General features: G+C 27.4%; 2 protein-coding genes across 3 annotated transcripts; both read left to right on the top strand.

Annotated features, from left to right (window-relative positions):
• Window positions 1-3,076: 3,076 nt before the first annotated feature.
• Window positions 3,077-8,232, top strand: LOC132949271 (uncharacterized). 2 transcript variants are annotated; one of them, XM_061020068.1, is made up of 10 exons: window positions 3,077-3,277; window positions 4,167-4,381; window positions 4,444-4,642; window positions 4,699-4,875; window positions 4,971-5,230; window positions 5,302-5,513; window positions 5,579-6,149; window positions 6,216-6,476; window positions 6,547-6,752; window positions 7,994-8,232. In XM_061020068.1, the coding sequence occupies exons 2-10, from the start codon at window positions 4,175-4,177 to the stop codon at window positions 8,124-8,126; spliced, it is 2,226 nt and encodes a 741-aa protein (XP_060876051.1). In that variant the 5' UTR covers window positions 3,077-3,277; window positions 4,167-4,174; the 3' UTR covers window positions 8,127-8,232. The 2 variants fall into 2 exon arrangements, with proteins under 2 accessions (XP_060876051.1, XP_060876050.1); XM_061020067.1 differs by having other exon boundaries at window positions 3,077-3,358.
• Window positions 8,233-13,005: 4,773 nt separating this feature from the next.
• LOC132948729 (uncharacterized) lies at window positions 13,006-17,125 on the top strand. The gene is made up of 4 exons (XM_061019354.1): window positions 13,006-13,514; window positions 14,514-14,685; window positions 14,752-14,809; window positions 14,898-17,125. Exons 1-4 carry the CDS (start codon window positions 13,436-13,438, stop codon window positions 15,123-15,125), a joined length of 537 nt encoding a protein of 178 aa, XP_060875337.1. The 5' UTR covers window positions 13,006-13,435; the 3' UTR covers window positions 15,126-17,125.
• The last annotated feature ends 896 nt before the right edge of the window (window positions 17,126-18,021 follow it).

Here is an 18,021-nt window from a genome sequence, read left to right as displayed (position 1 = left end):
AAAGTTTTCAATGTTATCAATATTGTCATTATATAGGTACCTACTCGTAAATTGTATTCTCAAATAATTCAAAGCATCAAAATCAAAATGTTTGCGATACCCAGTAATAGTCTTAGTAGAAAAAGTTAAATTTAAACACTCGAGTTAAAACTGTGGATAGTACATTAGATATTAGGTATTAGTTTTTAATTGATAATATTAATATAAAATGGAATATAGGTAATTGTAAACAATGTAGGTGATTAAAATTACTTATTTCGTTCCATATGGCAAACACATTATTCGGCACTCAAAAAAATCATCGATATATATTATATTTGAATAAGAGTAATTAATTGGGTAATGTATAAAGATTTATACTTTTTGATCTCTCTTATATTACCGATTGACTATTGACTATTCATAAATCATAATTGTAAAGATTTTTTTTTTGTATTATTTAAACAAAATAGTATATTATTTACAATCTGCAATATTTTATATACAATAAGTAAATTTGATAACTTAATATTAAAATATCATCATGAAATCACTTGAATAAGGAGGCCCACCCCTTGTAGAAACCCTTTGACTTGGGGGAATTGTAAAGATTACGAGTATTTAATGAGCAAAGTTGGCATAGATTGCCTACCTAACTCTCTAAGTTTCACTTACTGTAGTCCGTCGTCGTGTCCACAATTCACCGCAGGTGGATTGCATATTTGCCTACCTGATATATACTGGCATATTGCTTGCATATTGTCCACCATCCGAAGCACTTGGATTGTCAACATAATTTTATTTTATTTTATTAAACCATTGGTTAATGAATAAGTGATTACAAACACTTGTTTATATAATGGTTTTTACGTATTTTTTTCGTATTAGTAACATTGTTTTCATGTATTAATTACTATTAAATATTGTTGAGCCTTTGTATAATTGTAATTGTATATTAGTGTATGGGTAGTTATTTTATTTAATTTTAAAAGCTAAGTCGTTTCAAAATTAAGTAAACATAAAAAATTAGCTATTTAGTATTTTAATCAGTAAGCAAAAAGATACTCTTATTAACATGTTCAATTCCCAGTGGCGTGCCCAGAAATTTAAAATGGGGGGGCAACATTTTTTTTTTAAATAAACGAAAAAAGCGGGAAAGTGGAAATCGCTCTGCTGTACAGTAGGCTACAAGTGGGTGACTGTAAATTTGAATTCAATTATATATATATATCATCTGTGCAAAAAAAAGTTCTGAGCAGAGACGGTTTGACAGCCTAGGATATTTTATATTATACTTATATTGTTATTATTAATATAATAATATATATACATTTTTAACTACAAAATAGACAATATTACAAGATAGTTAGATAAAATTTTTTATGAATTTCTAACTCAAAATAATTTGCACATTTTCGTGATTTTTACGTAATTTGTCAAAATTCGAACTAAATGCTTAAAAAAAAAAATTGTGACTGTATTTTTAATATTTTTCCACTGCCATTGTATAAGAATATATTGTAGGAGCCTCGTATTAAATTTCAAGCTTGTTGACTCAACGATTAAAATTAATGACTCTTAACAGCTGTAATAACTAATAAGTGGTTTTTTGTAGGTCGGTAAAAAAAAGACAACGGTGGGGGGGTGTAACCCCTATCCTCCTCCCCCCCTGAGCATGCCACTGTGACAATTCCTGATTTTTATACTTATTAATTAAGAGGGTGTCAGCACACTGTTTGTTTTCTCAGTCCGGCTTGTGCGCAACATATAGACAAAACACATTTACGCAAAATCGTTTTTTTTTCGAATAATTTTCGAGTAAAATAACCTATTACAAAAACAATAGAGAATAATATTTTTGAGGGTATCATACATCGATTTGTCTAAATATTTTTAACATCTTTAAATAACAAATTTTTATTTTTATTAGATAGTCGAATACAAAGTCAAATGATAAAAAAAATTAAACTGATATTATGTCATACCTTCAAAAATATTATTCTCTATAATTTTTGTATTTAGGTAATTTTACTTTAAGATTACTCAAAATCATAAAAAAAAAAACGATTTTAGGTAAAAGCGTTTTAGCTAATATGTTGCTTGTGGGTCTGAAAGAAAATAAATATTGCGCTGACATCCTCTTAATATATTATACAAATACGTAAAGACAATTACACTTACATTTGTTGTCTCTGTATAATTGAGAGATATCGAAGGAGAAGAAAATGTATTAAGTTTATTATAAGACAGTGTATATAAATAATAATAATAGGAAAATTAAATTTTAGAAACAGTGTGATGAAATTATAATATTATAGTTTAATTTATGTATTTTATTTCTGAGAACTAATTATCATTGATTTGTAGATTAATTAAATTATTAAAATAAAGGTACTGACATTTTCTAATTAAGTAATTTAATGTACCTATTTTGTTTGTATTTTGATCATCAATCTTTATTTAGCCACTATGGAAAAAAAAAAATCAAAATCAATTAATAGTAAAATAAATACTTTAATATTGTAGTTTGTAATGTTCTTTATACCTCACCACCACCGTTATAAATAACTGCTTAAAACAAAATTTCTAGTGGGCGATTGTCCCACTAACTCTTCCACAATTTTATTACGCCATGCCCTTGTTTACAATTAATATTGAAATTTTTACATGACGAAAAAGTTTTACATTTTGTAAATTCCCGTCCATAACGATATAATATAATTATTATTATGGTCCCGTGACTACTAGCGCTTTAGTTCATCAAAACACCGTTTTTGGGCCACAATTCGACTTATCAAGTCTTCCAACCTGAGTAGATAACCGTGGTTAGGATACACACGTTTAAAACACTTTATATAGAAACGGAAGATTATATATATATTTTATGTATTATCTATGAGTGAAACAGTGTGGTATCATTTATTGTTCTAAGGACGTGGTATGGTGGAAAACGCTATTAATTCGTGCGAGTGACCCACCGTTTTATCACGATTTTTTTTTTTCACATTGGCATCACTGCTGGATCACTTAAATAATTTGTGGTCATCGAGATAGATAAACAATACTATAAATTGTTCGTGGTATAACCATCCTTATCATTTTTCACTAATTTGGAAACTCTCAGTCTCACCTGCGTCCTCTTTTCTTAATTCATTACTTATTTACTTCTTTCTCCCACAGACTTATATACAAATCTGTGTAGTAAATCCCGAATTTATTTTCATAGGTAGTGTCTCATATAATAATGATATATGTGCGTCAAATTGTTTACACTAGCATTTAAATAAGCTACACTCAGGTACAGCCTACAATAGTTCCATCCATATTCCATAGTATAATAATATGATATAGTCGTAGTTCCTGTACCCTGTTGATAACGGTAATAATAATAATTAATAAATAATAAATTTATAATATCATTAAATATATAATAAATAATTTACTGCAATTAATAAATAATTTAATACTTTAGTCTTATTATAATTTAATTAATTGTTAAATTCTAATATATATTATATAAGCAAGTCCACATAGATCTCTTCTGTGTTACTGGTTTGTTGTTTAAGAGGACACGATATGTACTATATGTATTATAGAATTCATTTTCTTCAGTTCACACTTCACATATACATGGGTGTATAACTAGTGTTCTGAACGTTCACTAAAACAATTTGTTCACGTTCAATGCTTAAAAAAGAAACTCGTTCACGTTCAAATTCATATTTTTTTCAAATGAACACATTTACGTTTACGTTATTTGAAAATATGTATGCGTTCATTTTGTTGTTCATTTAATTTATTTTATTTTTATAATTCGTTATATATTATATATCATAATAGTATTATCAATCAATATTTATTAAATAATAAATAAATTTGAACATCTTAAAAATCGTTCAAGTTCATTATATATATAAATGTTGATCACTTTTTATTTGAAAAAACGAGTGATGTTTATGTATCGTTCACTACATATGAGCGTTCATGAACGACATTCTTCCCAAAAACTGTGCATAACTCCATCCGTTTATGGTCTGAGACTCTGTTTTGTTTTGATTAATACTATATACTATAATAAATCAACCTATACACCCAAATCATCTTGCTCTTGTAGTCTCATTTGTATAATTTTGTACTTATAAAGTTATATATACTTGACATTTGATATTTTATTTTTTTAAACTTAGGTATCAATATGCCTAAATATTCTTTAATTGAGAGTAAGTTACGCCGATATTTATACTTGGGACATGAATATTGTATATATGTTCCTCCTTCAATTCGAACTTCATTTTGGAATGAAAATCATCATGATGATGTTACTGGTGTGAGGATAATAGGAAAAATTGTTAAAAAGAATAAAACTGAAGAAATTAATTCAATAGTTCCAATCTTTTTAAAGGTTAGTTAACATCAAGTATACAGTTATATTTTTAAAGTATTATATAATATTATTAATTATAGATTAAAAAAGAAGGTAAACTTCTTGATGATCGGCTCCTGATTTTTGCATTGGCCGTGTGTGCCAGATTTAATTTGGAACCATGTGTAAAAATGGTTGCTGACGCCTATGCAGCAGTCTCTGCAATATGTACAGATGGATTAAAACTATTGATGTTTGTTAAATTCATCAAAATAGCTGATAATATCCTTTTTGATCAGGGTAAATATTTTTGAAACTTTTAAGCCTATGAGAATAACACATATTATTTTGTCTAGGTTTTACAACCGTTACGTCTAATGGTCATGGTCGTGGTTTTGCCAAATCTATGACTAAATGGTATTTAAATAGAGATCCATTACTAACAACAGAACACATAGTAAGGAATAAATGTTATGATGGTTGGAGTCATAAAGATGTAATGAAACTAATTCATCTTCATTCCACTGAACCATGTAATTTAATTTATGAATTTTTTTTTTTTTTGTATTTTATATTTTATTATTACACTGTAAATAATTGACTTATTGATGGTTCAAATAAATTTTAGGTCGTATTATGTACATTGTTTACACTTTGAGTGGTATCGAAAAGGTTGAAAAATTATTTGGATCTAAAATGAAAGACGTTTGTATTGAAGATAGAGATGAAACATTTGAAAATAAGCAATTAAAATTTATTTACAACTTTTTAAATCAAGTAGAAAATATAAAAAAAATGGATGAGCGTGCATTGCGGTGTGAAATTGAATTAAATAGATGGGGTAAGGAACCTGAAGTTATACCACGAGAAATGCTAAAAAGTTCAACTGTAAGTTATATAACCCTAGTTAAATCTAGTCTAATTAGTTTTATTTTAATGGAAATTAAAATTTGTTTTAGATTTTAACTTCACTTGTTATGCATTTGCCGTTAGAGAAACTTTTGGAGAACACATTTTTTTTTGCTAAAAACAGATTATTTCACAATACAACACCCGATGTAGGGCTTTGGGAGTATATTTTACGCTTCAACAACACAATTCTATTAAAAACATCACAAATTCATCCAATTGAACCATTTATAGAATATGCTAAATATGCTAGAACATGCATGTAAGTAACATAAAATTTACTTTTATATAATATTTTAAAACGTATTTAAAATATAACAATTTCAGAAATATCTTAAAGTTACAAAACAATATTATGAAAAAGGAAGAACAAAACCCTGTTTTTGAACCAATTGATGATAAATTAAAAGTGATAATAAAGTTACAAAAATCACCAGATAAAGAAGAAGTTGTTATTCAACCAACTGTAGAAAATGAAGGTGAATTATTTAATGAAGAAACACAAACTCAAAATCAAATTGATCAAAAATGTAATTCAGCTTCAAGTAGTTCAAAAAATACAAACCATCAAAAATCTGCACAGAATTCAACCATAAGTGAAAAGGTAGAATCAAAAAATTATCAAAAATCATTAGCCGAAACAACGTTGGAAGAAAATCAGAGAAAACAACAAGTCGAATTAGCTGACAGTGTCCATCGCTTATCAACTTTAAACATCAACAGTCAACAAATTAATCCTGTATCAACAGAAGAATTAGTACCGGATGTGATTCAATCAGAAGTTAATGATGTCAACCAAAACCAACAGAGTGTTTTGTATTTGATAAAACCACTTCCAAAATTAGTAGACCAGCTGATGACATTTTTATCTGAAGATCTGGTTAAAAAAACTTGCGAAGTATTTATTTACAATTATTTTAATTTCTAGAAATCGGAAATATTTTATTTTAATAAATTTTTTTAGGTCTTAGATCCTTCAGGCCTTCGTATAATGATAACATATGACAGTCGAATATGTATGAAGACATCAATGTGTGCATGTACACGATTGATCAGTGTGCATGAAGCTATTACATTAATAATATTGTCTTTAATTTACCCAGAAAAATTAGAAAATAAACCAACTGTATATGGTTTAAATTCAGATATAAATTCATCTAAGGAGATTGAAATTGATTATAACCAATCTTTGACTTTTTCCTCTTTAGAATCCATATTGTTTAAAGTAACTTTTTATTTTAACATATATAATAAACCTTATAATTACATTATTTTAATTTAAATGTTTTTTTTAGAAACCTGATAGTAGAAACGGTCCAAACGCAATAGATTCTGATAAAAAAGATATTCCTCAAGTTTATCCTCATATGTCTTTTAAGTGGGCTAAAGAAAATAATAAAGAATTTGATGTATTTGTATTTTTGGGAAATAACAAAATGAATTTAAGACTTTTTAAAAGAAATATGAAAGGATATCAAGCACATTTTAAAAACCCGGTGAAGTAAGTTATTTCTATAATATTGAAGTTTAATTTTATTAATTTGATTTTCAAGAGGATGCCACCTGCTGTTTAAGTGGTATAAGCACTTGCAATAGGTAGTTTTAATATAATTTTTTATTTTAAATATGCTTAAACATTCAAAGTAACTTATAAGTCGTTTTACATCAGTACCGTCAATAGTTACAAGATTATAAAGAAAAAAACAGTTTTGCTCGGGAAAGGACCAACAAGACTAAAGTCATTATAAGCTGCTCTGCTGTACAGTAGGTGTACAATGTACTTTGTCATTGAATATGTCACTGTGATATATGTGTTAAATTTGAATTCAATGATAAATCATTGTTTAAAATGAAACACAATACTGAGTGAAAACAGTCTAACTTATTGGTAATCAATGTTACCAAACAGCTATTCTTTTTTTCCCCTATTAAATTGCTGAGAATCTTCAATGTTTACCTCTTAATGGCTAAAAGTACTATATCTAATTTTCTAGTAGAAACCTTTCTCAAAGTTTATGATCGGAGCATTTTTTCTACTAATAAAACTTAAACTATTTAAAAACGTTTTGATTTTTTTTTGATGCCATGACTACAAAGAAGTAGAAGATGTTTGAAAAACATTAAAATAACAAATTTAAAAAAAATCAATATTACACGGTTGAAGTTATTCTCTTTCTATATGTAATTCTAGGTTTCCTAACCCTTAATTGGTCCTACTTTGGGAATTACTTTAAGTGGTTGTGTGGAATCTAATTATGATCCCCTGTGTATAAATATAAATTGGAATTTAATAATTTTCTTTTTTTCTAAATTAAAATATAATAATATTTACTTATATTTATAATAATTGATGAACCAGCTTACAGATATGAAAAATGTATTTTAAGAACTTTTTAATTTCAAAGAAGTAATAGACCTTGTACAATCTGTCCTAGGTTCTTGCGCGTGCAAACGATTCTTATAGAACAATTTATGGACTTATGGCATCCTCTTAAACATTATATTTACTTTATTTTTAAAAGATTAAACCAGGCCTTGCAATCGATTCATAACCAGCGTCTGTTTATCATTTTCTAACATCATAAGTCATAACCAATATTTACTATAACTAAAGACTAAAATATGAAAAAATCAGATTTACCTGACTGGTTATAAACCAGTTTAATACTATTTACAATTTCTTGTACTTAATATTTACTATAGTTATTATATTAATTCAAACACTGTTTCTATATTTTTCAGAATTATTTTACTTTGTCTAAATGGAAAACATTATGATCAAATTAATCTAGGTCGAAGAAATACATTGTTTATTATTGGATTTGATAAAAATGTTGGTAAACTAATTAATTCCTTTATAAAGGATGATTTTTAAAAATTAAAATACAATATGTTGTTTTAAGATTATAAGAATTTAGTTGGTAATTTCATATTAATTTGTTATACTTATATAATATATTTTTTTATTTGTATAACATTAATTACTATATAGTTGATAAGTTTAATATATTACTAAAATATAGTTTCAAATTTTTTGACTACTGTTAACATAAACAATAATAAATATTCTGAATGTATCTAATGAGAGAGCTTTGAATTTACATCAATGTTGTTAATACAGTTAATGCCTCGCATTAAAACTACATTATTACTATATTAGATATTATAACATCAACTTTAAGCAATACTTTAATCATATTCATTATTTCCTTATCCCTTATTAAATCAATTAATGTTATATTATTATATTTTTTTCCTTATTGTAATAAAATTATATGGCTGTCATATAGTATGTGGTCTACCGATGAATTTACGAGTATAGTATGTATGCGGTCTACCAAAAATAAATAAATTAAAAACTATATCATACAATTTTAGTATAATTATTGTAATAGTAATACCTAGTAAAAAAATAATAATTAAAAATTTATTGTCAATGAATATATATAAATATGATATAATATGTTACACAAAAATTTCCGCCATATCTCTCAAAAATGCATTAAATAAATCCGATTTATTTATTCCTCGCCACCATGTTTCCATGAGATACCTGCAATAATAATATGTATCATTATTTGGTTGATTCCTCACTACTAATAATTAAATAAAAATCTTTTGCCAACATTTTGAGTGTATAAACTATAAATTGTGGTGTCGCGCAATAAATGACGTACTGAGCTATTGAGCCCATACTTTTACAAAATGTCGAAGTATTGTTATCTGTGTATAAGACAATAAAGATAGTGTTGACCGAAAAAAAAAGTGTAAGATAAATTTAGGCCTATGTAAAAACCGGCCGGTCGCAGGTAGACCGCATCCTACAGCGGCCGGTAGAACGCGTTTGCCAGTAGACCGCATACTATATGACAGCCAATTATATTTTAAAAAATATAATATAAAAACTATTTTTTTATTATTGTAGAACTAAAATTATATGTATCAAAGCATATTTTTACGAAGTTGGAGTATTATATAGGTGTCACGTGTCAGAGGGAGTCAATTACTGATTATTTTTGAGAAAATATTTTTAATAATTTGAACTTTTCAAATAAATAATGAATTTTTTGTTTAATAATTTCCATGATTAATGCTGGGCTCTTAGTACTTTTAACTAATTTACATACTATTAGGTACATATTATATTGAGACAATACGAGTTATTTTTATAAGTAACTTCTAAGTAGAATGTTTTCATGTTCTAGTAACTTGAGTTACTTAATTAGTTTTATCAGCATGTTAAGTCAATTTTTTGCCTAATATAAAACCCCCCGTGTATTTAAATTATTATTTGTTTTGTACATATTAAGAGAATGTTGGTGTAGTGTTTGTTTTTGCACTAACAGTTGTTTTTGTTATTGTGGCCCACGCAACATAGACAAAATGCATTCACGCAAAATCATCAAAAGTATTATCCTATAGGTATAATTTTTGTAATAGGTGATTTTACTCAACAATTAATCAAAATCTTTATATGAATGTGAATGTTACACAATAGTTAAGTAGTAAACAATATTATACATCATATGGCCTTTTTTATACTTAAAGAAATTAACAATCTATGCTATATACATCATAAGAAAATACTATGAAGATATATATGTATAAAAATTTTATTTTTACATGAATATAATAGGAGGGAGGCTATCCAGTGATGTAACTCAACGTTATTAATTATTATTATTTTATTATGTGCTGATTTGAAATCTCTGCAACAGCCAACATTCATGTTCAAGCCGGCGTGTTAGATTTCCGGTGAGAGTTTTACATGAGAGTAAGGAAATTAATAAATTATATAGTAAGTTCAGTGCCGGATCTAAGTCTCAGGAGGCCGGGGTGCAACTACCAATTAGAGGCCCCTTAAAAACAAATTTTCTCGACATTACACTTATCTATTTATTTGATACGTTTTGTCGTGTTGATATATTAAACAAACTAAAAAACAACATTTTAATTCCATAATTTAATAGGTAAATTATGAAACTATACATTCTTTCACTGTTTTCAAACCTATTATACCACGCTTAGATATGATGTACTAATCATCAATGTATGCTTCTATGCTAGTTTAATATAAATTAAGGCGCCCGGTTCCGATGCCATTTTGTCCTCAAAAATACACTGCGGGAATATCGATACCCCCTTGTAGAATCAACCAAATTTCATAAAAAATTTTTAATTACTAGAGGGAAATATTCTACAGCCCGCATCAATCTCTGTTTTTCAATATTTTATTCTCAAACTTTCTAATATGGCAAAAAAAAAATTCAAGATTGAAACCATTTTTTTTACAAATTTTTTAATACAATTATTTGAAATAAAATACAAAATCAGAGATCAATGCGGGTTGCAGGAATTCTTCTTCTTTCAAATAAAAAAAATAATCATCAAAATCCTACAATTCTACAAAGCTTGAGAGCTATTTCCGTAGTCATTTTTTTCGATATATAATACACCTTATCAACTCCCCTCCCCCCCCCCCCTTAAGAGGTATCGGGTAGTAGATTACCCAGATAAATTTTTATAGAATTGTGGATAATTTGAAAAACTGGCACCCTTAAGAATAAATATCATTAATATGATAATGGCTGTATATTCTCTGAATTGTTTTAAAATGAAAGGACACAAATATTGAAATATGAATCAGGTACCTCAGTTACCTGAATTGAATACAAAATTATTCATCAATAATTGTTCTTTATATTTTTTTAATTCATTGTCTTGAACATTTTTCTCTGTCTTTTAGATGCACCACTTTCAAATTGTCTGTTAGACATGTTTTTTTTTTCAAAAGTCGATGAAAGATAGTGTAAGTAATAAGCCACTAAGTATATAGGCACCTAATTTATATTTTTAATAACCAAATGAAAAATTAATATAATATAGAGTAGGTACGCAAAAACTAAAACTGACAAAAGTACAAAATAGCATATCCGAAACAATAACACTGCACCAAGACAAGTCCGTAAATCATAATCCGTTTATATTAAACAATAAATAAATATAACCACGGTTATTGTTATATTCTGTGGTTATATTATTAGTTTGTCCAGCAAGATACTGCACTTAATCTAAAATTCAACCCGTCCAAAATAAATGATTGTCACTTGTCAGTAACATCTTAAAATAATAAAGTTTGTTCATTTTATAATAAAAAACGTTATCAGGGACGAACCGACGGTGGGTCATGGGGGGGGTGTTACCCCCCCCCCCCCCCCTCGGCAATATTTGATTTTCAGTCGATTATCTTGTATCGTATAATGTGTGTGTTTGATGTCCGTACAACTTACTGCAGTTGACAACAGTCTGTTGTACCTACACCTTATTCGGTATTTTAATAATTGTGCTTACTTCGCAAGTTATTTTCCGGTACAAAGCTTAGAAAGTACCACGAGATGTAAATATTGTAATTTTTCATTTAAAACCTACCCTGTTTATTTCAAGGCTTAAAATATCTTATATCTTCATAATATGGTTCATCATCACTTTTATAATTTACGAAATATAGATTATAAGTATACAGATTAATTAATATAGATACAAAAAATATAGATTTTAAAAATATTATGCATATCTCGTTTCACTCAGAATCTAATATTTTTTATTAAATTGAATGACATTTTTTAATAGTTAGATTAAAACCATTAGTAAATAATTAGGTACCTACCTATCTACACTTTATGCAATTACAATAATTATTGAGATTATTTTATATTTATATAGGTTATGATAGAAGAGGACGATTCTTATAATGTAGATAATGATTTGGCAACAATAATAATAAGTGATGAATTATAATTATTACCTATTTCATATTATGTTTGTTGATGTTATTTCATTCTGATATAAATTAAAAATAATAAGTTGGGAATTTCTAAGTTTCAACTTCAAATTTAATTTAAACATACATTGAAACATAAGGTAATAAAGAAATTATAAATGTATAGCATATTGAAACTAAAAATAACTTAATAGCTTACAAAAATTTTGAATTTCAAATTCTAGTCGGCAATTTTGATGAATACACCCCCCTATGATTCTTTTTTGAGATCGTCCCTGAACGTTATAGAAAGTTAGAAAATTTAGGACTTCAACCTGAGGCCCTTATACAACCTTGGTCTTGAGGCCCCGGTGCAATGCACCCCCGCTAAATCCGGCACTGATAGTAAGGGTGTGTTGATAATTATTTTGAGTGGAATCTGGTGTAATATTTCGTAACTAGTTTTCATACTGTTTCGGTTTTTAAATTGTTGTGAAGTGGGTCGTTGGATATGTACCAGAGTGCATGACAAAATAATATCACAGTCATGCTAGGGTCCAGGGGGCAAAAGTGACAAAACGAATGGCTATTTGATTGTGGAACGATCGCCTGTATCATGATTAACTAAGTTAGTCAATCATGGCCTGTATGATATGGATTTGTGAAGGTTTGGCATAGGACCGATGATATTTCCAGCTTACGCCACTGAGCATATTGATAATCAATAGTCATTAGCCACTTGGAAAAACGATTTAAGACTTGAGATCGTTTGAGATACTAACTATCTTAAACTTAGAGAAGTTACTGAGCTGAGAACTTCAGCTCTCGAATCGAGCATTCGAATTTCGAGCTTGGAAGTTTGAAGTTAAAAGCTCACGACTCACACAGTGTGACCGTTTGCGTTGATAATACTTTGTTATCCAACATTTCTTTTTCCATACTTTTACTATCAAAATCAAATTATCAAAACAATCAACACAACACGAATCACGATTGAGATTTGAGATATTAAAAATATTAATAATATTAAATAAAATTACGAACGTTTAGCGAATATAATTAATATAATTACTATATACTTACTCACCGTATTCTCGTCATATTATTGTTCCTTATTTACCCGATTTAAGTATCCTATTCGAGTGTTCAAACATTTTATTTGTAAACTAAGAAAATGCTAAATATATATTAAGACACTCCCGCCGCTGAACTTCCAAAATGTATTGTAATCTATAATTTTTTACGTTAAACCCTAAATGTAACTGCGGTGACTGTAGCTAATTCATCACAACCGGCAAGATGCTTTTTAATATAATACCTAGTCATATTTTTGACAAACAGTCACACAAAATGCCTTCGTTGGACGGTAAAACTAACCAGTATAGACCGTGAAGCGGAGGATACGATTTCGCTGTTTGCATAATATGGGCTGTGGTCCTAGTCATTTCGGAATCTCATATTCCAGAAAGACCAAGAAGAAAAAAAACAAGCACAAAGAATCTGGTAATGTATATCATTATTTACGTTTAAATGTTCTATATTTAACTTTTTTACAATCCATAAACTGACATTTGCATACACAGTTAATTATTATTCATTATATTTGTATTAGGATACCACTCAATTTGAATTTTGAAATCTTTTGTATCGTGTATCGTTTTGCGTATAACACTATTATCTTAGATACAGCGGTTCCCAACCTGTGCACATTATAGTATAATATATTATTACGTACATGTAGGTAATCATAAGTGGTGAGGGGATGTATTATTTTAATTAATCTACTTAAACATGTATTATTATACTGCGTAGTACAATGAATTATATTTATAGATTTGATGCACTAAAAAGGTTTTAAACATACGTTTATGGCACCGTATATCTAATAATATCATGAAATCTGCTTTTTTTAAATTTCATTACCAGATAAAAACACTTAATATGAATGTTCAAGAGTTAAAATGATTTTTTAAATAGGATATGTATTTTACCCTTGTCAGTCTTAAATATTTATCAATATAGACACACTATACTGTGTCGAGTAGTGGCGAAATTAGATATTTGGTTTGGGGGGCGGTATACGTTTTTAGCAAACATGAATGGTCATTATTAATACTTTGATCAAAATGTTAGCAATAAAAAAAAAATTTGGGGGAATCTATCCCCCTAACCACCCCTAATTACGCCCCTGGTGTTGATTAAATTGTTTACACTAGTATATTAGGGTCAAAGTAACACAACTTTATTCTTTTATCAGATAAAATAGCTTTAGTAGCCCCTGTAGTAAAACATATATAAATACCATGATATTTAAAAGCATAATATAGTATACGCTAAATAATAATAAAAGAATTACATTTAAAAATTGATAAGTTCCTATTATATAATTTGTATCAAAATAATTTACTCAACATTTTACACAACAATAAATTAACAATTTATTTTCAAATTTATTTACCATAACACAATTACAATTTCTTATTAATAACTATTCGTTTTTAGATGATGAAAAAAGTGAGGGCAGTACTTATGAAAATCATGTTGAAGAACAAATACAGCTGACAAGTACACCATCTGTAAACAATTTATGTGACATGTCTGAAATGGATGATTCAAGTCCACTACATCAACGTGTGTCATGTCCACAGTCTTCCACTTCGTTATTTGTCAATCCGTAAGCAACTATTTCTTTATTCATCATTAACTATTATAGAGTACTTATACATAATTCTATGTATAGACAATTATCTTCTAGTCAACTCAATTTCTTTAGAATGTTAGATGAAAAAATAGAAATGGTAAGTCATAATCAATCTACTATATTCTCATTTTGAAAAAAAAATATTATTATTATTTTCTATTAATACATTTTAAATTATATCGTAGGGCGCAGATTATACGCAAACTATTGAAGAACAACGTTTGGAAAAAATTCATCGTACACATGCATTATTAATGGAATGGGAACGAGCACGAATACGCAATTCTCCAAAACCTTGCTCAAACTCTAGATCCCGTTTTATACGCAATCCACGACAACCACAATTTCGAGTTTCCCATTCAGTTGTTCAATTTGACCAAGAACAAGGTGCTTTCCATACTGAACTCATATGAAGTACAAAATGTATTATTTTTTTTAACATATTAATTGGTATTTTCATAATATTTTACATTTATCGGTAAAATATTGTAGTTACATTTTGTTGAATGGTATTAATTTATTACAGTATTACATAATGATGGTTAAAATAATTTAGAGTAATATACATTTTGTGAAATAATTATTTACAGTATGAAATAGAACTTTGACATCGATGAAAATCTATCAAAAACTGTTTTATTATATAAGTATTGGTCAGAGTTCTTTATGTTTTAACATAATTATAACAATTATTTTAACTAAATTTGTTGTGATGATAATGCTTGATATTTTCAGACTGATCATCATTTATTGTTCTTTATTGTGTATTGAATCTCTTTATAATAATATTTTAATATTTAAAATATTTTTTCGTGTTATTGATGTTAAATGTCTATTATTTTGAAAAAATTGCAGCTAATATTTTACCCACAAGACTTGAAATGTGCTATAATTTAAATACTATTAATAATTATAACCTAGTTTAGTACTGTTTTCCTGTAGTCTGTTTACCAAAGCCTAATTATTAAATTAATTAAGTATATATTTTTAATCATTTAAGTAATATTAGTAAATTGGTGCGTGCAATTTAACATCTGACATAAATTCTATAAGATTGTGTATTAGTCATTAGAATATAGCTGAACAAATAACACTTGTTATTCGATAACTTTTTAATACTAAATATACTATGCATAATTCCTAAAATTTTATTTTTAATCCATTTATTTTGTTGGTCAGTATTGTTAGAATATTAAGTTAGAAAAAATATAAATCATTAAAATTTATAAAATCCTACATGTAAATTATAAAGTACAATCACAGGTAGGCTTATTCAAATTTTTACTAGTCATTAAATATTAATAAATGAATTTTGTAAGGTCTTTGTATTGTTTACTATTGTTACTCATTATTTAATATTAGCATTAAACTATACACTATAAATGTAAGTTGTTTTGTTTAGTACATAGAAATATTTACTCATAATCTAAACTATATACTATGTTGATTTCACTTCTTAAAAATTAAATATTTAAAAGGAGCTAGTTCTGATTATTTATATGTTTATAATTTTCGCTTGGAAATTTGTCACTTAATTATTAACCTTTGTGAGTGATATTTATGTTTTTTTTTTTATTTGTGAGTTTGTTGTTTATATTAATTTATTATAATGTTGTGTTTTTATAAATGTAACTAATCTCATCTATAAGATTTAATGCTTAATTCAATTCATACCAATATTTATTTCAAAAGTACATTTTGGGCCATCGTTTCATGCCAATTTTTCTACAGTTGGATTGAATTTATCATAGCTACTTAAACTACATGTTCAACTATTGAATCTCAATTGCTTTAGTTAATTACCATTTAGTTTATTTTAATTATGATAGTAAAATTGTAGCGTTTGTGTTTATTTGTATTTTGTGCTACATTTACAATTTTTATTGATATTGTGTCATAATGATAAAATTATCTATGCCCGTGGCAAGCTATGCGTTAAGGTGTTACACTAAATTATTATAAGATAAAATTACAATTATTGAACTTATTACATATTTTTATTATTGTATATTAAAATAAAACAAAGGCTGTGAGTCAGAGTAATTTCAAAGTTTTCCTTATATTTAACATGTATTTATTAATATATGACTGATTTTTTTTTCCTTTAATTTACCTAGATTAAATTAGTATTTTGTAAATAATAATTTGCCCTCTCAAAAAATTTAAATGTTTGTGGTTTTGCGTGTAAAATAAACTTTGTTTGGATTTGCTATTGTTTTTATGAGTTGAAACTTGTAATGTATTTCTTTTATTTTCTAATAACAAATAAATAATGAACTATAAGGAGTGAACTATATAAGAGTGTACAATACATTCATATGTAAATAGTTAGTAAATGTAATATTTGGCCATTGCACTCATTGGTGCTCAAGGACTCAATGTGTACTTTATTATTTGTATAGACCTTATTAACCTTAGTATAAAGACTATGGTTTTTATAGCCTAATCATAATTAATAAATAATTCTAAATAATTGGAAAACTGTTTTTTTCCGCATAACAAGACAAACCCTATTTTTGTTATATTCTTATAATTCAAAAACGAATTACGGTACATAAGTAATTGAAAATTTCACCTATTAAGATTTTTTATAGTTGGTATAATTTTCAAAAAACATATGATCTTTAAATGTCGTTAAAATGAATGCTCAAACAAAGCTTAAAGCAGTCAAAGCACCGAAAACCAAAATGAATGTAGGTCAAGTATAATTAATATAAATATTATTTATTATCATAAAAGCGATTATGGAAACTATTTGAAGTTTTATTTCTAGTACTTAAGTCACTGTTATTATCACCCATATTGTATCCGTATGACCGTATTGTTTCAATTTGCATAATAATTTGGCAGCCGTAAAAATATTGTGAACATACAAAGAAGTCGAAACATATTGAAACATTTTAAATAGGTACCTTTGTTATAATACCTAGGTAGTGTGCAATTTCGACTATAATCCAGCAGAACTAATTACTAAGAAATAAATTACTGATATGACGCACTGATGTAGAGTGGTTATTTAATTGTTAAATGGTGGGTGGCAGTGGCGTAGCCCGGGATTTTGTATGGGAGGGGGCTAAGTATATATACAATGTGTTATGTATTTACATTTTTTATTTTTTTTTAATTTTCATAAAATTCTAAGGTCAATAGGGGGGGGGGGACTAATAGCCCCTTTAGCCACCCTCCTGGCTACACCACTGGTGGGTGGCCTGGATAAATTTCTATCTCCTGGCCTGAATTTAGTTCCCACTGCAACCCTGGTTCTGACAAAAGTTTCTAGTTAATTTGAAACAAAGGTCATCCATTTCC

The sequence above is a fragment of the Metopolophium dirhodum genome, chromosome 7 (assembly GCF_019925205.1).
Source record: "Metopolophium dirhodum isolate CAU chromosome 7, ASM1992520v1, whole genome shotgun sequence".
NCBI classification, from domain to species: domain Eukaryota; kingdom Metazoa; phylum Arthropoda; class Insecta; order Hemiptera; family Aphididae; genus Metopolophium; species Metopolophium dirhodum.
This window is presented reverse-complemented; position numbering and strand designations above follow the sequence as displayed.

What these genes read in the sequence shown, in the direction of transcription:
- LOC132948729 (XM_061019354.1), top strand. Translation starts at nt 13,436, where the DNA reads ATGGGCTGTGGTCCTAGTCATTTCGGAATCTCATATTCCAGAAAGACC. An exon ending in AAACAAGCACAAAGAATCTG is followed by an intron (nt 13,515 to 14,513) that starts GTAATGTATATC and finishes ATTCGTTTTTAG; the next exon opens with ATGATGAAAAAAGTGAGGGC. An exon ending in TAGATGAAAAAATAGAAATG is followed by an intron (nt 14,810 to 14,897) that starts GTAAGTCATAAT and finishes ATTATATCGTAG; the next exon opens with GGCGCAGATTATACGCAAAC.
- LOC132949271 (XM_061020068.1), top strand. Translation starts at nt 4,175, where the DNA reads ATGCCTAAATATTCTTTAATTGAGAGTAAGTTACGCCGATATTTATAC. An exon ending in TAGTTCCAATCTTTTTAAAG is followed by an intron (nt 4,382 to 4,443) that starts GTTAGTTAACAT and finishes TATTAATTATAG; the next exon opens with ATTAAAAAAGAAGGTAAACT. An exon ending in CATTTTAAAAACCCGGTGAA is followed by an intron (nt 6,753 to 7,993) that starts GTAAGTTATTTC and finishes TATATTTTTCAG; the next exon opens with AATTATTTTACTTTGTCTAA.